Consider the following 17,825-nt stretch of genomic DNA (forward strand, 5'->3'; position numbering starts at 1 on the left):
TTTTGGTAAGGATGTTATCCCTTTTCTATTGTTTATTCATTTCTATAAGGAAAGACAGAGGAGAGGGGAAAGACTGGCTTGCTGTGTTTAACTCTCTAGTCCCAGGGCGGGAAGAAGTACGGGGAAGAGAGAGAGAATCTTTTCTGTTTCCTTGTCTTTTGGGTTTGTCTCTTTGTGGAACAAGGAGACATGCTCTTGGTATTGTGATGTAAAGAGGTTGCATCAGTCACTCTCAGGTTAGCCCAGAGAGGAAATTCTGGGGGAGAGAGGTGGGGGGTGGTTTATTTCCCTTTGTGGTAAGACTCAGAGCCTCTGAGTCTTGGGGTCCCCCAGGGAAAGTTTTGGGGAGACCAGAGTGAGCCAAGACACTGGAAATTCTTGGCTGGTGGCAGCGAGATCAGATCTAAGCTGGTAAAAGCTTAGAGGGTTCATGCTAGCTTCTCAGTTTATGAACGCTAAGGTTCAAATCTGAGTAGGAAGCTATGATAGCTAGCATTTCAGGTCACTGTGGATCTCCTTTTCTTCCTCACACTAGTCATACAGCACCACTATCTACTTCCTTTCTACAGCAATTGCGGCTTGTCCATCACTCTGTCTCAAATTTGGCAAGATCTCAGAAGCAGTGAACTCCTTTTATTTTGACATTAAACACAATTTCCCTCCTCCCCCAATACCAAATAAGGATGACAAAGAACAAAGAAGTGTACTTCAGGAAGTCTGTTGTAGAAGAAGTCAGGAGTGAGTGTGTCACAAATTGCATGCACAAGTATGAAGTGATGCTTGTTAATTGTGCTGGTAATGGTGCCTGGTTCAATACACGTTGTCAATGTGTTGCATTTTTGGAAAGTAGTGACCCGGAAGGAATGAAACATCTGTCAGGTGACCGAACAATCTCTATGGTTCCTTTGACACCATGAGACCCAAAAGCCATATTGGCATATATAATATGCCGAAGCATCCTTGTGTCCACTGCCCGCTGAGTGCTGTATAAGTCTTGGGCTTCTTCAGCACTTCTACTGGTGATGAACTTTGCTATTTCACCATTGGAAAAGCCTCCAGCAAAGAGAAGTGTTTTTGTTGGGTGTACTCCTACACTCTTGGGTGTATTTTTGAACTAAATATTCAGACGAATTTTACAAGTGACTATTTGTTGGATGCCATGTTTAGAAACTTCTTCCATGGAGGCAGGGCATCTACCAGTCACCTGGTATTTCTTATATCCAAACTTAGATCCTGTCTGGCACTGTCTCCCTCTGCAGTTTTCACTGAGTTACTGTTGTCTGAGGAAGTAGGGCTGTATATCTTTGTAGCAGCATAGACAGAAGAAGACCCTTGTAGTTAGACAGTGATCTTATGTACATCTCTCCCATTAGCTAATAAATTCAGTGCCATAAGGGGACTATTGTTGCTGTGTAATTAGATGATTTTGCTTTAAGATTCATTTTACTTAAGTAGGAAGAAAAGCACGTTCAATGATAAACTGCATCCTTAGCAAACAAGTCTTCCACAGATATTCTGCAGAATATATCATCATCTCATTTTTGAAGTGCTGCCTCCCTTAGATTGCTCTCTCAACTGTTTCAATTTTATGGAGTTTGTCTGTTTTTCCTCAAGCAAACAGTGCAACAGGATCAATTGCTGGAGGACGAGCTTGCTCTGGTGGCTATAGAAGCAGATGAACTTAATGCTCTCTGATCAGATTCAGAGTCTGTTCCCCCCCGTCCCCCGCCTGCCATGGGTTCAATTCTGACATGTGCCAAATACAAGTTGCTTTGTATTTCTGAAAGCAGCCCCTGTGACAGAGTCTTGGTGATGCAGCATCTAAACTAGAAAACTCATTCAGTAGCCGCCAATACAATTCACGTCTTCTGGTTTCTGCTGTCAGAATTCTGTCCAGCACTGGTGGCTTTTGACAGTTTTTTTCATTCTTTTGATTTTTTTGACAAACAAACAACACATTTTTCAGAATTTTTGGAGAGTCTTTGATCTATGGCTTTTAAGGCGCGTGTATCGCTTGTGTCTTCATATACTATAATTCCTTTGTAGAGATAGAATTCCCGAAGTATATTGTTAGCATTACCACCACCACCACTAAATAAGATACAAATTAGATTTATATGAATCAAACTATACCACAGAATTTCTATGGGTAGAAATCCCAAGCTTGAATAATAGGAGTATAGTAGTAGAAGTATAGTGCAGACCATCTGACCAGGATAGCAATGGTGAAATGCTCTGGGAGATTAGAGTGGCTATGAAAATAGAAAACTCAGTAATAAGGGAGATTTCTGCTGTCTGTACTGGGACCAGCGCCGCTCAACATATTCATAAATGATCTGGAAAAAAAGGTAAGGAGTGAGGTGGCAAAATTTGCAGATGATACAAAATTACTCAAGACAGTTAAATGCAAAGCAGGTTACAAAGGAATCTCACTACACTGGGTGACTGGGCAACAAAATGGCAGATGAAATTAAGTGTTGATAAATGCAAAGTAATGCACATTGGAAAACATAATCACAACTATACATACATAATTGGATCAAAATTAGCTGTTAGCACTGAAGAAAGATCTTGAAATCATTATGGATAGTTCTCTGAAAACATCTGCTCAATGTGCAGTAACAGTCAAAAAAGCTAACATTAGGAACTATTAGGGAAGGGATAGATAATAAGACAGAAAATATCATAATGCTGCTATATAAATCCATGTTATGCCCACACCTTAAATCTGTGCGCAGTTCTGGTCAGCCCATCTCAAAAAATATATATTAGAAATTGAAAAAAGTTACAAAGAAGGGCAACAAAAACGATTAGGGATATGGAACAGCTTTTGTGTGAGGAGAGATGAAAAAGACTGGGACTGTTCAGCTTGGGAAAGAGATGACTAAGAGGGGATATGATAGAGGTCTACAAAATCATGAATGATTTTGAGAAAGTGAATAAGGAAGCATTATTTTTCCTTTCACATAACACAGGAACCAGGGATCACCTAATGAAATTAAAAGGTTTAAAACAAACAAAAGGAAATACTTCTTCACACAATGCACAGTCAACCTGTGGAGCTCATTGCTGGAGGATGTTCATAGAATCATAGGGTTGGAAGGGACCTCAGTAGATCATCTAGTCCAACCCCCTGCTCCAAGCAGGACCAATCCCCAAATCCCTAAATGGCCCCCTCAAGGATTGAGCTCACAACCCTGGATTTAGCAGGCCAATGCTCAAACCACTGAGCTATCCCTCCCCTGTTGTGAAGGTCAAAACTATAACTGTATTCAAAAAAGATTTAGATAAGTAATTGAGGATATGGTACATCAGCAGCTATTAGCCATGATGGTCAGAGATGCAACTCCATGCTCCCAGTGTTCCTAAGCCTTTGACTGCCAGATGCTGGGACTGGATGACAGGGTATGTGGATCACTTGATAACTGCTCCGTTCTGTTTATTCCCTCTAAAGTGTCTGATATTTGACCCTGTTGAAAGACAGGATACTGGGTAGATGGACCATTAGTTTGACCCAGTATGGCCATGCTTATGTTTTTATGTCAGTATCAAAATGCCCATTTTTGATTAGTGAGCACTTTGATGGAAGCTGTGTATTGTCATCTCTAATACTAATACTGAACTGTGCATAAATGTCATTGAACTAAAAAGCTAATTTTTTTTTTTTTTTTTAGAATATTTCAAAGGCTAGTCCTGAATGCACAGGCAATTACAATTTAAAACCTTCTACCAGGCAGACTAGATGCTACATTGTATGTACAAAAGCTTACAAATGGAAGCATTGCATTAGTAATTCACCTACATCTATATCTACCCACTATCCAGTACAAAGTGTGGGCGTGCAATCTACTGCTACACACAACCTTCAGCATGAGACTGATCTGGTCAGAAAATATCAATTGAAAATATAAAAAACTATTATAATCACTGTGAGGTACTTTGACAATTAAGAATATACGATGTGAAAACATTTCATGCTAGTACAGCGGTTCTCAACCAGCAGGCTGCATGTGGCCCATTTAGCACACAGCTGTGACCCAGCTCAGCCGTGTGCTACAGGCCAGCCCGCATGGTGAGGTCTGGGTTCCCTGCTGCCTGGTGCAGTGGGGTTTGGGCTGCCCTGCTGCCCAGCATGGTGTGGTTGGGGTCCATTTGGGGCTGCGGGCTGGTGGGGTTGGGGGTCCAGGGCTCCCGGCGGCCCCACAAAGTTGGGCGGGTGCCTGGTCCACCAGCTCTGGGGCAGCTGCCTGGCCCTACAAGCCCTGGGGCAGATGCACAGCAGAAGTCCTGGGCAGCCAGCCGGCCTCACGTGGTGGAGTCCAGGATCCATATGTGGACCACAATGATAAATAAGTTGAGAACCACTGTGCTAGTATATTGCAAAATTGCATATTGCAGATGCTAAACAACTTCATTATTTCTGACAAAAAAACTCAATGCTTGCCCATGCAAAAAAACACAGAAAGATCTTTTGTATTGTCATTTGGTAGCTTTGACCTATAATTTTAGCACCTTAATCTACTGTTTAAATTAAACAGAAAAACTGTAGTCATAGTCATGCTGCAGTGTTTGTGGAACTGTGCAAAAAATGACACACTCTCATTCTGGGTATTTTTGTTTCACCTCACCTACAGGCCTACAGCACCACTGGACAGTTCCACATTATACCTCTTCTAAATGTACATAAACTAAGCTTTGAAATGATATGTAATATGGATGGGAGTACATTAACCTCCAATAATATGGCCTTCTGGAGAATTGCCACATGTCTATGAAGACAGGAACAGTGTATTCACTAATGACTAGATTCTGCCCAGCTCTTTTGGAGGTGTGCTGCAGTGGTTGTGCAGCACTGGTGTGGTCCATGGAAGATCCAAGCAGAATTGCAGTCCCTCTCCAATACCTAATGGATGCACAGTGCTTAATTTTCGCCAGGGCTGAGCCCTGGCACCGTTGGGCTTGGCAGTTCCTAGCCCTGGCACCTCTGGGCTTGCTGTACCAGTTATTAATGTAAAAAAATTGCTTGAGCCCCAGCATCTCTTTCATTACAAATTAAGCACTGCACTGCATAAAAGGGAGAGGAAGTTGGGGCTCTGACTTCCAACTGACCCATGCAGTCAGATGGCATACAAGAAGGAGCAGGCTGCATGCCACAAAAGGATGTGGTGGCATGCATGCTCCCCCTGTGGGTGGGGAATTCTGGGAGGCAGTCTGCCTGCCAGTGCTCTTCCTTCAGCAGTTTTGCACTCTGGACTGTGTGTGACTGGCATGATCTAGTCCTTATTTATAATGTTTTCAGTAGTGAGTACTAGGGGGATGTTCAGAGTGTCCATTTCAATCTCTGTTGCTCATTACTCTCTCAAAATATTTTCCTTTTGGGCTAAAAAGTCTCAGTCTAAAGATGAAGAAAAGAACATTGCCCTGTTCACTCCTAAATGAAGTTATCTGGGCCAGAATTTGTTACTCTGGTTTTAAGTGCAGGTCTTGCTAGCAGTTTGTTTGGAAAACAACTGATTTTGAGTTTTATTCTGTTATACATTTCACAGATAAATTTGGTCAGCGAGCATTTGTTGGAAAAGTTTGCATGGATATCAATGAAGTTGTTCCAGAATACAAGGAAACCACTGATGAATCTGTCGAGGAGACAGAAAGGTAAAATGATTACACTGATAGTATATTTTCCACTTTTATTAAAAATACAATTTCTAAAGGACAGGAAGGCTAGTTAAGGATTAAGCCTAAAACTTTAAGGTGTAGGAAGTAACTTTTATTCATCCTTTAAAAAAAAGAAGTCTGATTCTCCTCTCATGTCCCACTAATGCAACAAAATCTACGTCAGTGGAATTTCTCCTAATTTACAACAGTGTAAATGAGATAAGAATCTGGTCCATACAATGTACTTGTATGAATTTTTGAGTACCCATGCTTCTTTTAATGACTCTGCTGAAAAGGCTGAGGTTTAACCTGAAGGACCTGATACAACAATGAATTAGGTTGGGCACCAGATTGGATGGATGGATGCATGCTGATCTAGGAGCCATTTTGTGAATATATAGGTCACTACCCTTGCAAGTACTTGAGCACACGTGTAATTTTACTCATATGAGTAGTCACACAAATGCTTAAGTGTTTGCAGGATCAGGACCATATTGGGAATACAGGATAATGTAACATACGGCAATCTAAATATTGTATGGAGTGAGTTTGGAATTCCCACGTAACTTATGTAGGTTATTTCCAGTGAATGCTAGTAAAATCTTTTTACCACTACAAATTATCGTGGATTTTTTTTAATGGCATATATTTAAAGAAGAGGTATTTTAAAAAAATAGGTTTAAAGATTGTTATTAGTGTTGTACTAATGTTTTTTTCCCTTGGCTATTCACCCAGGTTTCCTCAGTACCAACTCCAGCAGTATAAGCATTAGAGAATGGTTCTCAACTTATTTATCATTATGAGCTGCTTATGCAGCCCACACTGTGTTACCTGGGCCACAAGGGCTGAATGGTAGGTCAGGAGCAACCTGGCCCCTGACCCCTGCTGTGTAGGGCTGGGGGGCTACCCACCCCAGATCCCAGACCCCCACCACATGGAGCCGGTTTGCTGCCCCGGCCCCCCAGGACCTTTAGTTCTGTTACTTGTTTAAAACATCAGAATGATCTAAAACAGCTTTCCTGTCATGTGTTTGAGATTCAGCATCATGGCTATAATAAGAATGGATGCTCTATAATTTTGGAAAAGAGGAATTCCAACTCTCATGGATAAGATAGCTGTGTCCAGCCTGGAAGGTTTGCTTGTGTGTGACCTGGACTTCAGCAATGAAGTGGGAGAATTTCTTCCTTTCTGTTTAAAAAACAAAAACAAAAAAACAAAAAAAAATTTTTTGGCATGTTCAACTTAATTTTTTTAAAATATGGTCACTCTTTGAAAACTGCTCAGAGTTTTAGACTATTAGAGGTAAATTCGTGAGCATAGTTAGGTTAGGAAGTCAAAAGAATGAAATAAATGTGGTTTATCACATAGTCCCATAATTTATCACATAGATTCCAACAAATTACACCGAACAGTTTATATCATATATATGGAGGCGATATATAATACCTTGCATTTATCTTGTACCAAAGTGTGGAGAGAAAGTGGTAAGTGGGCAGGACTGGGAGGAAAGTAGGTGGGAAAGTCTGAAGTCTAGATAAAAAACCCTATATTTAAACCTGAAACTACTGTAGATGAAACTGATTGGTTTCAGTTTTCAGTGTAAACCCCTGAACTGTCCAAGATTTGCAAGAAACTCTGTCGCCAGTGGTGATGGAGTAGGGGCTGTCTGCATGGGGGATGGGAGAGCAGGGGAGGACTTTAGGGGATGGACAATACCTGAGCCTGTAACCTGAGCTAGGCAAGTGGGGTGGGAGGTCAACACTTTTGCCCGGGAAGCTAGACAAAGGAAGGGGCCAGCTGGAGAGAGTTAGTTTTCAGTTTCGGTTTTGGGCTGGGTGGTGGGAATTCAGGGAATCCTAAGCTGGGATCCAAGCACCCTGAAACCCCAGAAGGACTCGATTGAGGGGTCCTGACTTTGCCTACAAGCTCTGCTGTAACCTGCATTCCTGTTGTCCAATAAACCTTCTGTTTTACTGGCTGGCTGAGAGTCACTGTGGGTCCCAGGAAGAGGGGTGCAGGGCTGGACACCTCCACACTCCGTGACATCAGTGAACCTCTAGACACCAAGGACCTTTCCTGTCCCCATCCTGCCACCGACTGGTGGGCCCCTAGGATCCTCTCACCTACAGGAACGTTAGAATCTTATCTCCCTGCATCACAGGCCCTCAGAATACTCCCACATTCCAAAATTTGGGGACATGGTATGATTTGGGGGCCAGCTTTAGCTCATCTCTAATGTCCTGACCTCATTTTAAAAAAATAGATATTTGTAGAGCCACTTGTGCTCTTCTCTTTTGTTTTGAATGGAACAAACAAGTCCACATTGTGTTTTCAAATGTGTAAAAATTGCATAGTCCTAAACCTACATAAATGCTCCCTGGAAAATAAAAGAATACCCCTCTGGGCACCTTAAGTGAATAAAGGATAGAGAATCTATCAGTTTAAATCTCATTACATGTATCTACTGTAAATGAAGCACGAAATATTGCAATGTTCTAAAAACAGGATTTTAAATAATAGAATAGATTCTATGCTCTGATTTAAATTCAAATCAGCCAAAATCAAGATGTCTTTCTTTTTTTAATAGGACTGCTATAGCATATAATCATACTTTCTGTTGATTTAGTGTAACATGTATTTGATTTCCACTGAGAACACAGAGTAATTACCACATGTCTGGGGTTAATTACTACAAGTGATAAAACTTCTACATATTTAGGGCCAGATTCTCAGCTGGTAAAAATTGGCATACTTCCACTGACTTCAGTAGATCTATGCTGATTTACACTAGCTCAGAAACTGGCCCTTACAGTTTTCAAACTTTCTACATAAAACCGATTCACATGTAAAACACTTAATAAAACACTAAGGTAAATATTTTTCCTAGATTTCTTAATTTATAATACTAGTTACTTTTTTTCCCCCTTCAGGTTTGTTAAAGAACTACTGGAAAAGAAAGTAAGTAGAGTAGCTTTTTTAATCAGCAGCATAACTCACATTCTGTACTATCATGTACTTTTTTTTTTTCTTATTTGCTGTATGAAATAGCTAAAATTCATTTCTCCTTTGTTTATATTCACTTTTGCATTCTCTCTTTTCTATGAAAATAAAATGAAGATTTGGAAGAAAACAATCCAGTTTGAATTAATAAAATTGTTAACCCTAGTGACAAATCAGTAAAGATAGATTTAATGACCCATTAAATCCTGAATCTGTACAAACTTGTTTGGGAGCTGTGGGTTTGAGTTGGCAAATGTCAGTGTGACACAATACATTCAATATTGTTTGGTCAGAGCACTGCAGAACACTATACTTTGAAAAATGATTTATTTTCTTTAAAACTGCTCAGCTTCCTACAAAGAACAATTCTATGGTCATAGGAAGAAATAAGCTAATAAATCATTTCACTGTTTATAAACCATGCTATGAGGAGAAATTTTTGTTTAACTCAGAAAAAATAGTTGCCTTTTAAGATAATGGCAGTATGGTGCCACAACTTTATACTGCAGTTAATAATCCTTTTCCACGTGCGTTTTTTGGATCAGCACATTTGGTCACATGTGTGAAGAAGATTCTAAAGAAAATCTGCAGATATATTTTATGGCACTGTTACTATAGTCAAGGAATGTTATGCCTTTTCCTTGTTAAATTTCTTTTTTCAGTGGTTTCATTTATATGACACTTGTTGCCAAAATTTCAAGCTTGATGCCTAAAGTTAGGCACCTAAATCCATTTTTACTTACCTAAATAAGTGACCTGATTTTCAAACTGCAGCTGGGAGCTGAGTTGAAAAGACTGCAGGCCAAAACATCTGGCACTCTTCTCTAGTGGTGTCACATGCACAATGACAGGCTGGCATGCTGCATGTGAGGGCCATCAGGGAGACCAGTAGTTGCCTGGCACTTGCCTGTCGGACCCCTGTGAATGTTATGCTATTTTCTATTCTGGTGTCAATCTTCAACCCAAAATGCCGTGCTTAAATGTAACAGTTAATTCTACTTTGTTGAGTATAGTTATCTTAGAGGCCTAGAGTTTAAGGCCAGAAGGGATCAGCAGATCATATTATAATCTGACTCTTGTATACTATAGGTCACAAATGCCTTCCTTACTTAATATGTCTGGTCATCTCACTAATCTTCCTGTCTATGGAAGCCAGGAGCCAGATTGTAGCCAATGAACCTGCATAGAGTGGAGAAACTGGAACAAGAGTCAGGCACAGGAAGTCCAGTGCATCCTGGAACTACCTGCAGCCTGCATCAATCCCTATTTCAAGCTGCGTCTTAAGTCCTGTCTACACAGTGATAAAAAACCTGTGGCACCAAGTCCAAGAGTTTGGGTCAGCTGACTCGCACTCGTGAGACTTAAGCTGCATGTCTAGAAATAGCAGTGTAGACATTCAGGCTCAGGCTGGAGCCTGGGCTCTGAGACCTCATGACCTGAGCCCAAATGTCTGCACTACTATTTTATAGCCCGACAGCCCAAGCTTCATGAGCTTGAGTGGCTGTGCGCCAGGTATTTTATTGCACTGTAGACATACACTTAGTGGCACAATCTGGATCATAGAAATCAGAGATGGGAAAAACCTATTAATTACCCCCTTACTGGCCTATACATGGCTGCCTTTTGACAATGAACGTGAATATATTCTTCCAGTCCAGTTAAAATTTCAGTGATTTCACGGAAGGTTGCTTATGGAAAAATCTTTATAGTCTACTAAAATGACTTATTGAAAAAAAACTTTGATTCTCTATTCCTGTGTCAATGGTTGTAATAAAAATCTGAAAATTGCTGTATAAAGATTCATTCATATGAGCAATGGATACAGTAGAAAAAGAAAACAAGACCACTCCTTTATCATCATATAAGCTGGAGGATCAGTGCATTCTTGGCCCTGATGCACAGATTCTTATTTGCAATCTCAAGTATGCATTTTGAATATTTTCAGTATCAAAAGGTACAACCCATAGTGACGCCTCGTTTTGGACCTTCCTGCACTGAGAATTTGCTAAGTAGACTTGGTGACTTTGCGAAGGCTCATGATATCCACGTGCAGGTAGGATTTGCGAGCTCTCTAAATACCTTTTTTCACTGGGAGAAAACGCACAGGGCAGGAAATATTTATGAGAAATCAGTTTCAAAGGCTTCACTGTTTATCTGATATTGCCTGTCATAGTTTAGGGCAACTACACCTGTATTCCCCCTCACGGCCCAGCAAGGGCACTCACACTAGACTCCCAGATCCTCATCTCACTTGTCTCAGGTGGATAGATGTCTCTGACTGGGGTTTTACCAGGCTGTGCAGCTCCCTGCCTACTCTGTGAATTTCCCAGCAAGTCAGATTGCCTAACCAGGCCTGCTTTGATTTCTCCTCCAAGTCTATATACAGTGTAATTGCCCACAGTTAGAAGTTACCAATCATCCTTTCTAAGCAAGCACGTTATTCTTAAGGTAAAAGCATTACAAGGAAAACATTAAAATAATAAATGAACCTGATAAGCTTACTGAAGATCACCCCCCTTCTCCAACACAGGGTCTGGCCAATGGTCAGTCCTTCAAATCCCACCAAGGAGTTTTCATCTGTTAGCTCAGAACGAGCACAGCTATAAATGTGTGAGTCATTCCTTTATACACTTTGGGCCTTTCAGCTTGCGACCCTGGGAACAGGTAATCAGCAGACAGTCTCTCTCTTCAGGGCATAGCTTCACAGGGCTGGGATTTTACATAACCAGAGGCAGGGGTGGGGATTTGCATTAACTTCCCCCTTCATATTTCCCAGGAAATCCACTTCACATGCATTTTCCCAAAAGCTCATTCTTGTCTGCCACATTGTTCAGTGTAGTCCATTGATCCGTGGAGAACTATAACAAACAGCTCCTCATTTCTCCTGCACAAAGCAGATCTCAGCACAGAAAAGAATGAGCCTTTATATTCAAAGCATCTTAATTGAACATTGTTAAAAGAGAAGTACATCTTACTGTGTCATTAAGTAACTGCAATTTAGAATTAAAGTGCTTTTTAAAGCTTACAGCTGTGTTAAAGCTGGGAGACACTTTTTGGTTACATAGTCTTAATTACATACTACGCTAAAACTACTTTTGGGTTATTTAACATTACAAGAAGGGATATCTGTAAATATTGGAAACGTATGTTCTAGAGATAGTACAGAGTGGACGAGATTCTCAGCCACACCAGAGGAGTACACAGTAGATCAGAGGAAGTGGGGGCAATGGTGTCATTTGTGCTGCCCTGAATCTGGGTCTAGTCTGTGTTGTTCTGGCACCTCTCCCCTTATCCCACTGGTCCAAAGTGCTGCTTTAACATTTGTCAACCACCAGTGACCTTGAGGGGCTATTGTAGCATCTGGGATTGCTGTGCTGGGCAGTGGTGCAAGTAGAAATAATTTCTTGCCGGTACTGCACTCATGGGAGGGACACAAGTGGGGGCACGTGACCTCCCCACATGACCCTCCATGTGAGTCCTCCCAGCCCAGGGCCCCCACAGTCTCCTGACGCCCCCCTTACCTGCCTAAAATTTTACAACTACAGTTGTAAAATGATGCTTTGGGCCACTAGTGCCACCTGTACTTCCAGGTGTCACTCAGGATCCAGCATCACCTCAAATTGAAAACTTTTTAATTGAAAGGATAGGAAGGACAAATCACTTCCCTCGTTTCCCTTAACACACGGTCAGTGCCTCCCTTATGTCCAGATTAAGCTTCTGCCAGCTTGCCATTATCTAAGTATTGCTTTCCGCCGGGCACTAGGAAAGCAAAACCAGCTAATGGAAATGCAGCTGCTTTATCTTTCCAGAGGGAAGCTGAGAGTCGAGTCCAGCTGCTGGGATTGTGAATTTAGCCAGCTGAAAGGCGCTGGCATGGCAAACCTAGGGATGGCTCTGGTTAAAGGAATTAAGCACAAAATGATTGCAAAGTTCTAGGATCAGGTTTGTAGCAGTGATGGAATAAACTGCTGGCTTAAGTCAAGTCTCTGGTTGCTTCCAAATCATTGGAAGGACCTCAGTCCCTTGGTTAGAATGCCCCCATTAGTATATTTCATAGTCCAGAGGCTGGAGCAGGAAAGAGGCCAGAACAGGAAAGAGGCAAAAATGGAGATGTTTCCAGGTCCTTTTAGCTTCTGCCAAGTAAAGGGAAATCTGTTCTCACTGTGAAAGATGGTGTTTGGATTCACATGGGCAAGCTATATGTCCATCACCCCCATCCATACTGTAGTTAGAACATTCACAAGAAAAGTCCATTAAATGTAGACAGATGTTTTCCAGGGTCCATTGTGAGCTAACTGTTCCTTAATTGGCCATTCAACTTGACTTGTCCCTTCATGTGCTGGCTAAATACCTTGTGGGGATTACTCACAGGAGCAAACATGTAGTAAACAGCATAGAAATAGCATAATCATAAGTACCAGCTATTTCACGTACATGACTATTCCCAAAAGAGATTCTGGGAAATAAATAAATCACCCCACATACCTGAGACCCTATACGCCAGCACCATTCCCCGCTAAGTTTTGGTATCTGTTATGTAACAGCAGAGATGGAGCCAGTGACATGACTCTGTTTAGCCTAAAAGGAAGAGGTTAATTTTTAGCTATGTTGGTGTGACTGCGCCTTTGAGTCTAGTCATTGAGGGCATACTGGCACACATTCAGGTTAATGCTTAAACACACTGAGGTCAGCTGTAAAATGCAACTGATTTTCCATCTGTTGGATCTTTGTTCAAATCTCACTCTATTTCCACTATAAAAGAGGATATTATCCATCATAAACAAAGAATAAAGCATACATTTTTTTCAACCCCAAATTGTTTTCCTTTGTCAAAAATAAAACTAATAAAAAGAAAATCTTCATGGGAGAACAAAGTCTGTGTATGTCTCCTGGTTTATGGGCACCGCGCAACTCTGGGAACAAAACAGGCAACAAGCTCTGCAGATGTGAAAAATTCCTAAAAATTGAAAAATACAATACACACAAAACATAAAACCATCACCTCTACCACACACAAGCATCCAGAAAAGGGAAGGAGCAGAGAGGGGAGGAAGATATGAATGGAGAAAAGAAGAGGAAATGTAAAGAGGAAAGATTTATAAGAGAATCTTTCTTGATCTTTGAGTTCTCTCTTTCAGCCAGGTATAGTGCATTGTTTCTAGACAATGACTTGTATGCAATAATAATTCCCCCAGTGTTTCAGCCCCATATTTGGTCTAACATAGCTCTAAGTATTAGAAGGGGAAATTTATTTATTTCACTACTGGTTAACTGAGTTTTCTTGTTGCATAATTAGACTGAACTCCCTCATATATTATTCTAGACAGAGACCTACATCTTTTCCCTATTTTATTGTTTGGTATTAGATTCATCTTGTAACGCCAGGTTCATGATCAGACATTTTTCCAGATCATGGAGGTCACATCTGGAAACAATAGCAGCTGAAGTGTCACGTGCGGAATAGAAAACAATAAATCCCAAGGGCATGTAGCCAGATATGGAAGGACAGAGGCTGCTCAGCCTGCAAAACCACAAGAGCTGCTGTCCAAAAGTGCATCTTTCATTTATTCACTCAACCAGGCCACTTAGGTCCTTTAGTTCTTGCCCATACAGATTTCAGTCAGCTTCTTCATAGCACCATTTGTGGGTGGAGGACACTAAATCACCAACTCCTGTGCCTTTGACTTGGAACTGGCCAAGGTAAAACAGCAATATATATGCTAACAGACTTAAATAAAGTATTGGTTTAAGTTTGTTAGCATATGTAGTGTGCTGATAAGAATGAATGCCCTAGCTGTGTTCTGCTCCTTTCCTGCTGCTGCAGGGAAAGTGCCTAGCCATCGTTCTATGATTGTTTCCACGCTGTCTGGAGAAGCTCATGACCATGAGTGCCAACTTCAGTGCAGACCGTCAAAAATAGGACAGAAATCCCAAATGGTTGCATGTTCTATACTTGGATTTCATCCACCCAGTAACTAGAGTAAACTCCTCAGGCACTATACAGCCTTAATGTGGGGTCGCAGGTGGTACCCTTGGGCATTCCAATCTCTCTTGCCACCCAGGCCATCTTGTCTCTGTGACAGATGGTCACTTTTTACACCAAAGACAACAAAATATTCAGGTTACTCCCAGTCCCAGAAGACCAGACGCTTAGCCCAGGTCAATTTTGGACCTTAGATCTCACACCAATAACAATGCTTGTAGCTCATCCTCTAATGAACTAACTAAAGATTTATTAACTAAGGAAAGACATGAGAGTTATTTACAAGGTTAAAATAGGAAACAAACACACACAAATAAGTACCAGTCTTAGATTTAGAAAAGGTAATATGAGCTTCTATAATGAGCAGCTCTATATGTTCTTTAAGGCAGACCCATGCCAAACAGCATGAGGATCTCTTGCTTATGTTTAGGAATCTTTGCTCCTCAGACTCCAGATAGCATAAAGATCCAGTTTCTCCTTATCAGGGATTTTCATCCCCTTTTCCCCAGAGTCCAAATTGATAGAACAAGTGTTGGCCCCGATTCCTCTTCACGTGAGTGGGGAGAGCAAATAAAGTATTTGGCATTGTGATGTCTTACAGTGTCTCATTTGGTTTCAAAGGCCCTCTTGTCTGCATGACCAGCACTATACACTAACTAATGCTTCTTTCCTGTTCGGTGAGTTACACAATTACAGATGTTTACAATGCAAAGCATGTACTACAGAGATTATGAGTGAGATCAATACATGCAGCATCCTGCACTATTCATAAGACCTAGACCCCAAACACATTCTTACAACTGTAATGTTTATCTTAACAATGCTAACACCAGACTGGTAAGCCAGACTGGTTTCCAGCTATCTATTTGTCAGTGTTTACTGAGGGTTGGGGCTTTGGCATAAACTGACACCTAGTCTGCCAGCATCACAGTCGCAAGTCTAGTTAACTGTTTGGCCACCCAGAGTATTTGTATGGTCAGTTTTTATTGTTTAAATCTAAATAAAAAAGCAAATACTGATTACTGTTTTTTTCCCCTTACAGAGTCATATAAGCGAGAATGATGGAGAAATCAAACTTGTGGAGCAAATGTTTCCCGACTATAAAGATTATACTGATTTATATGATAAAACCAAGCTACTTACAAGCAAGGTAGCATTAAGGAACACACTGTTATATAAATTACGAGATTTATCAATATGGACAATATACTGGTGAATTTTATTCACTGCCCTTAGGCTTGAACAAGTTGCATTGCTGTACATCCAAGGAGATGCAATGAAATCTGAGAGAAGATAATGTAAATATAATTTACTATAAGGATAGTTACTGATAACAGACAATGAAAGCTTTAAATATTCAGGTGTACCAGAGTTCTGCTCAGCACTCTTTAGGAGAGTACAAAGGTAAAGACAATTTGTGCTCCCAGTCTGGTTTGTAATGCTCCCCTAGAGAAGTTGGGTGGGGAAAGGACAAGAGCAAAAAATTTAGAACTGACTATGCAGCATCTGGGGATTTCCCCAGAGAAATCTCCAGCTACCCTGCTATTGTAGTTTTCCTACCCTTTTCTGCTGCCTGAGGATTTGGCCTATTGACTTGTGCATGATCCACTTCATTTTAAAATTTTATGAATTGCACATTTTAATTTTTTTTTTTTTAGTAGTCCCACCCACACTTTTTTTTCACTGAGTAGTAGACATGCAATTTCAAGATATTTCAAATGAAGTTTACAAATTCCTCATATGTTGCATGAAAACTTGTTTATATACATGTTTGTTTGAAGTAGTGGCAATATAATTCTCCAGTTTTTCCACACACATCTTAGGTGCGTGATGTTTTCCAAACCATATTTTAAGGGTGCAGTGTTAACTTCTGCTTTATCAGTGAATACAGTTTGTGTTACTGAGTCTGAATTTCGGGAGTCCTGAGCCAGATGGCCCTTGCACAAGTTAGGGCTTCAAGGGAACAGCTGTAACTTATTCGTCAGCAGAAGACTGGGCCTAGCAGAGTTCCACTCTGCCATAGCCACTCTCACTCCTACACCAGGTGTTGAGGGGGCATCTGGCATATTTATGTGGCTCAAGGTAGACTCTGCAGAATAGAGAATCCAGCCCATGACTCCAATGAGACTACCCAGGTGGAATTATTCAAGTGTTTAAAGTCAAGAATATGCTTAAAGTTTTCTGTTGAGTTGAAGCCCATGTAAATTTTGAGTACTCAACATGCAAAATATCACGGTCCAAAACTTTTACTGTATTTCTGGATGCTGACACCTTCACAGGCTAGGTGGCATGCCTCAGTCATAAAGTAGTGTGTGATAAACAAATACTTCATCAACACACTTCTACTGTGATCCAAAATGCTGCAAGCCCTTTACCAAAATTAGAAAAGCAATTCTAATTTTTTGGGCACTCTAACATACTGTGCTCTAAAACAGTGAAATGGACAGTATAGCCCTTTGACTCCTCTAGGAAATCTGATCATTCTAAAGTTGATGGCAGATACTTTTAAAAAAAAACAACAGATTTATTTGGGGAAAGATACTTGTTATATTTTGAAATGTCAGACTGTTGGTTGGAGAGTTTATGTCCCTGTTAAATAACAAAGCATACAGGTGTAGGATCTTATATATATTGTTGTTAAGAAATTGTGTTTTGTTAAATCCACATTGTAGGAGGCTAAAAAAGAAAAAAAAACTAATTTCCACACCAAACTTTAATTTAAAAACATTCCAGAGCTGATATACTTGTGCAAAACATAAGACAGGACTGCAGGAAACAAGTTGCTAGAAAATAGCCCAGAATCTCTGTAGTATTTAGTGCTATCCTCTTGTCCTCAGTGTACCCCAGAATATTCCCTATCTCAGGACCTGTGAGGGGTGCAGCATAATGGTGATTAAATCAGACCTACACTGCTCATGCTCCTGGGGAATTCTTGCCCAGTGCCTTGTGGCTCCTGTGCGACAGCTATAGAGCCAGTGCAAGAGTCAGCTCTACTATTTTTCCTCTAAAGCAAGGAGAGAAAGCCAAGGGAAGTGATTAATCATTTAAGGCCTGATTCAGAGCTCACTGATGTTAATGGGAAGTCACTGACTTCAATAGGTCTTGGATCAGGTCCTTAATACACACTTCACCTCTGACAATGGGAAATGGCATTGTGGATAATAAAAACAAAATAATATTAAAGTCA

The 17,825-nt window shown here is 40.7% G+C and overlaps 1 protein-coding gene across 2 annotated transcripts in view; it reads left to right on the top strand.

Moving 5' to 3' along the window:
- GDA (guanine deaminase) overlaps window positions 1-17,825 on the top strand; it is a 48,381-nt gene that overhangs the window by 18,515 nt on the left and 12,041 nt on the right. The window contains exons 5-8 of one of the 2 annotated variants that reach the window (XM_032798152.2): window positions 5,547-5,652; window positions 8,586-8,613; window positions 10,601-10,708; window positions 15,681-15,788. In XM_032798152.2, the coding sequence (XP_032654043.1) occupies window positions 5,547-5,652; window positions 8,586-8,613; window positions 10,601-10,708; window positions 15,681-15,788 (350 nt within the window). The remainder of the gene's footprint in view (window positions 1-5,546; window positions 5,653-8,585; window positions 8,614-10,600; window positions 10,709-15,680; window positions 15,789-17,825) is intronic. The other variant, XM_032798153.2, reaches the window with a different exon arrangement.

This window comes from Chelonoidis abingdonii, chromosome 6, assembly GCF_003597395.2.
Source record: "Chelonoidis abingdonii isolate Lonesome George chromosome 6, CheloAbing_2.0, whole genome shotgun sequence".
NCBI lineage: Eukaryota > Metazoa > Chordata > Testudines > Testudinidae > Chelonoidis > Chelonoidis abingdonii.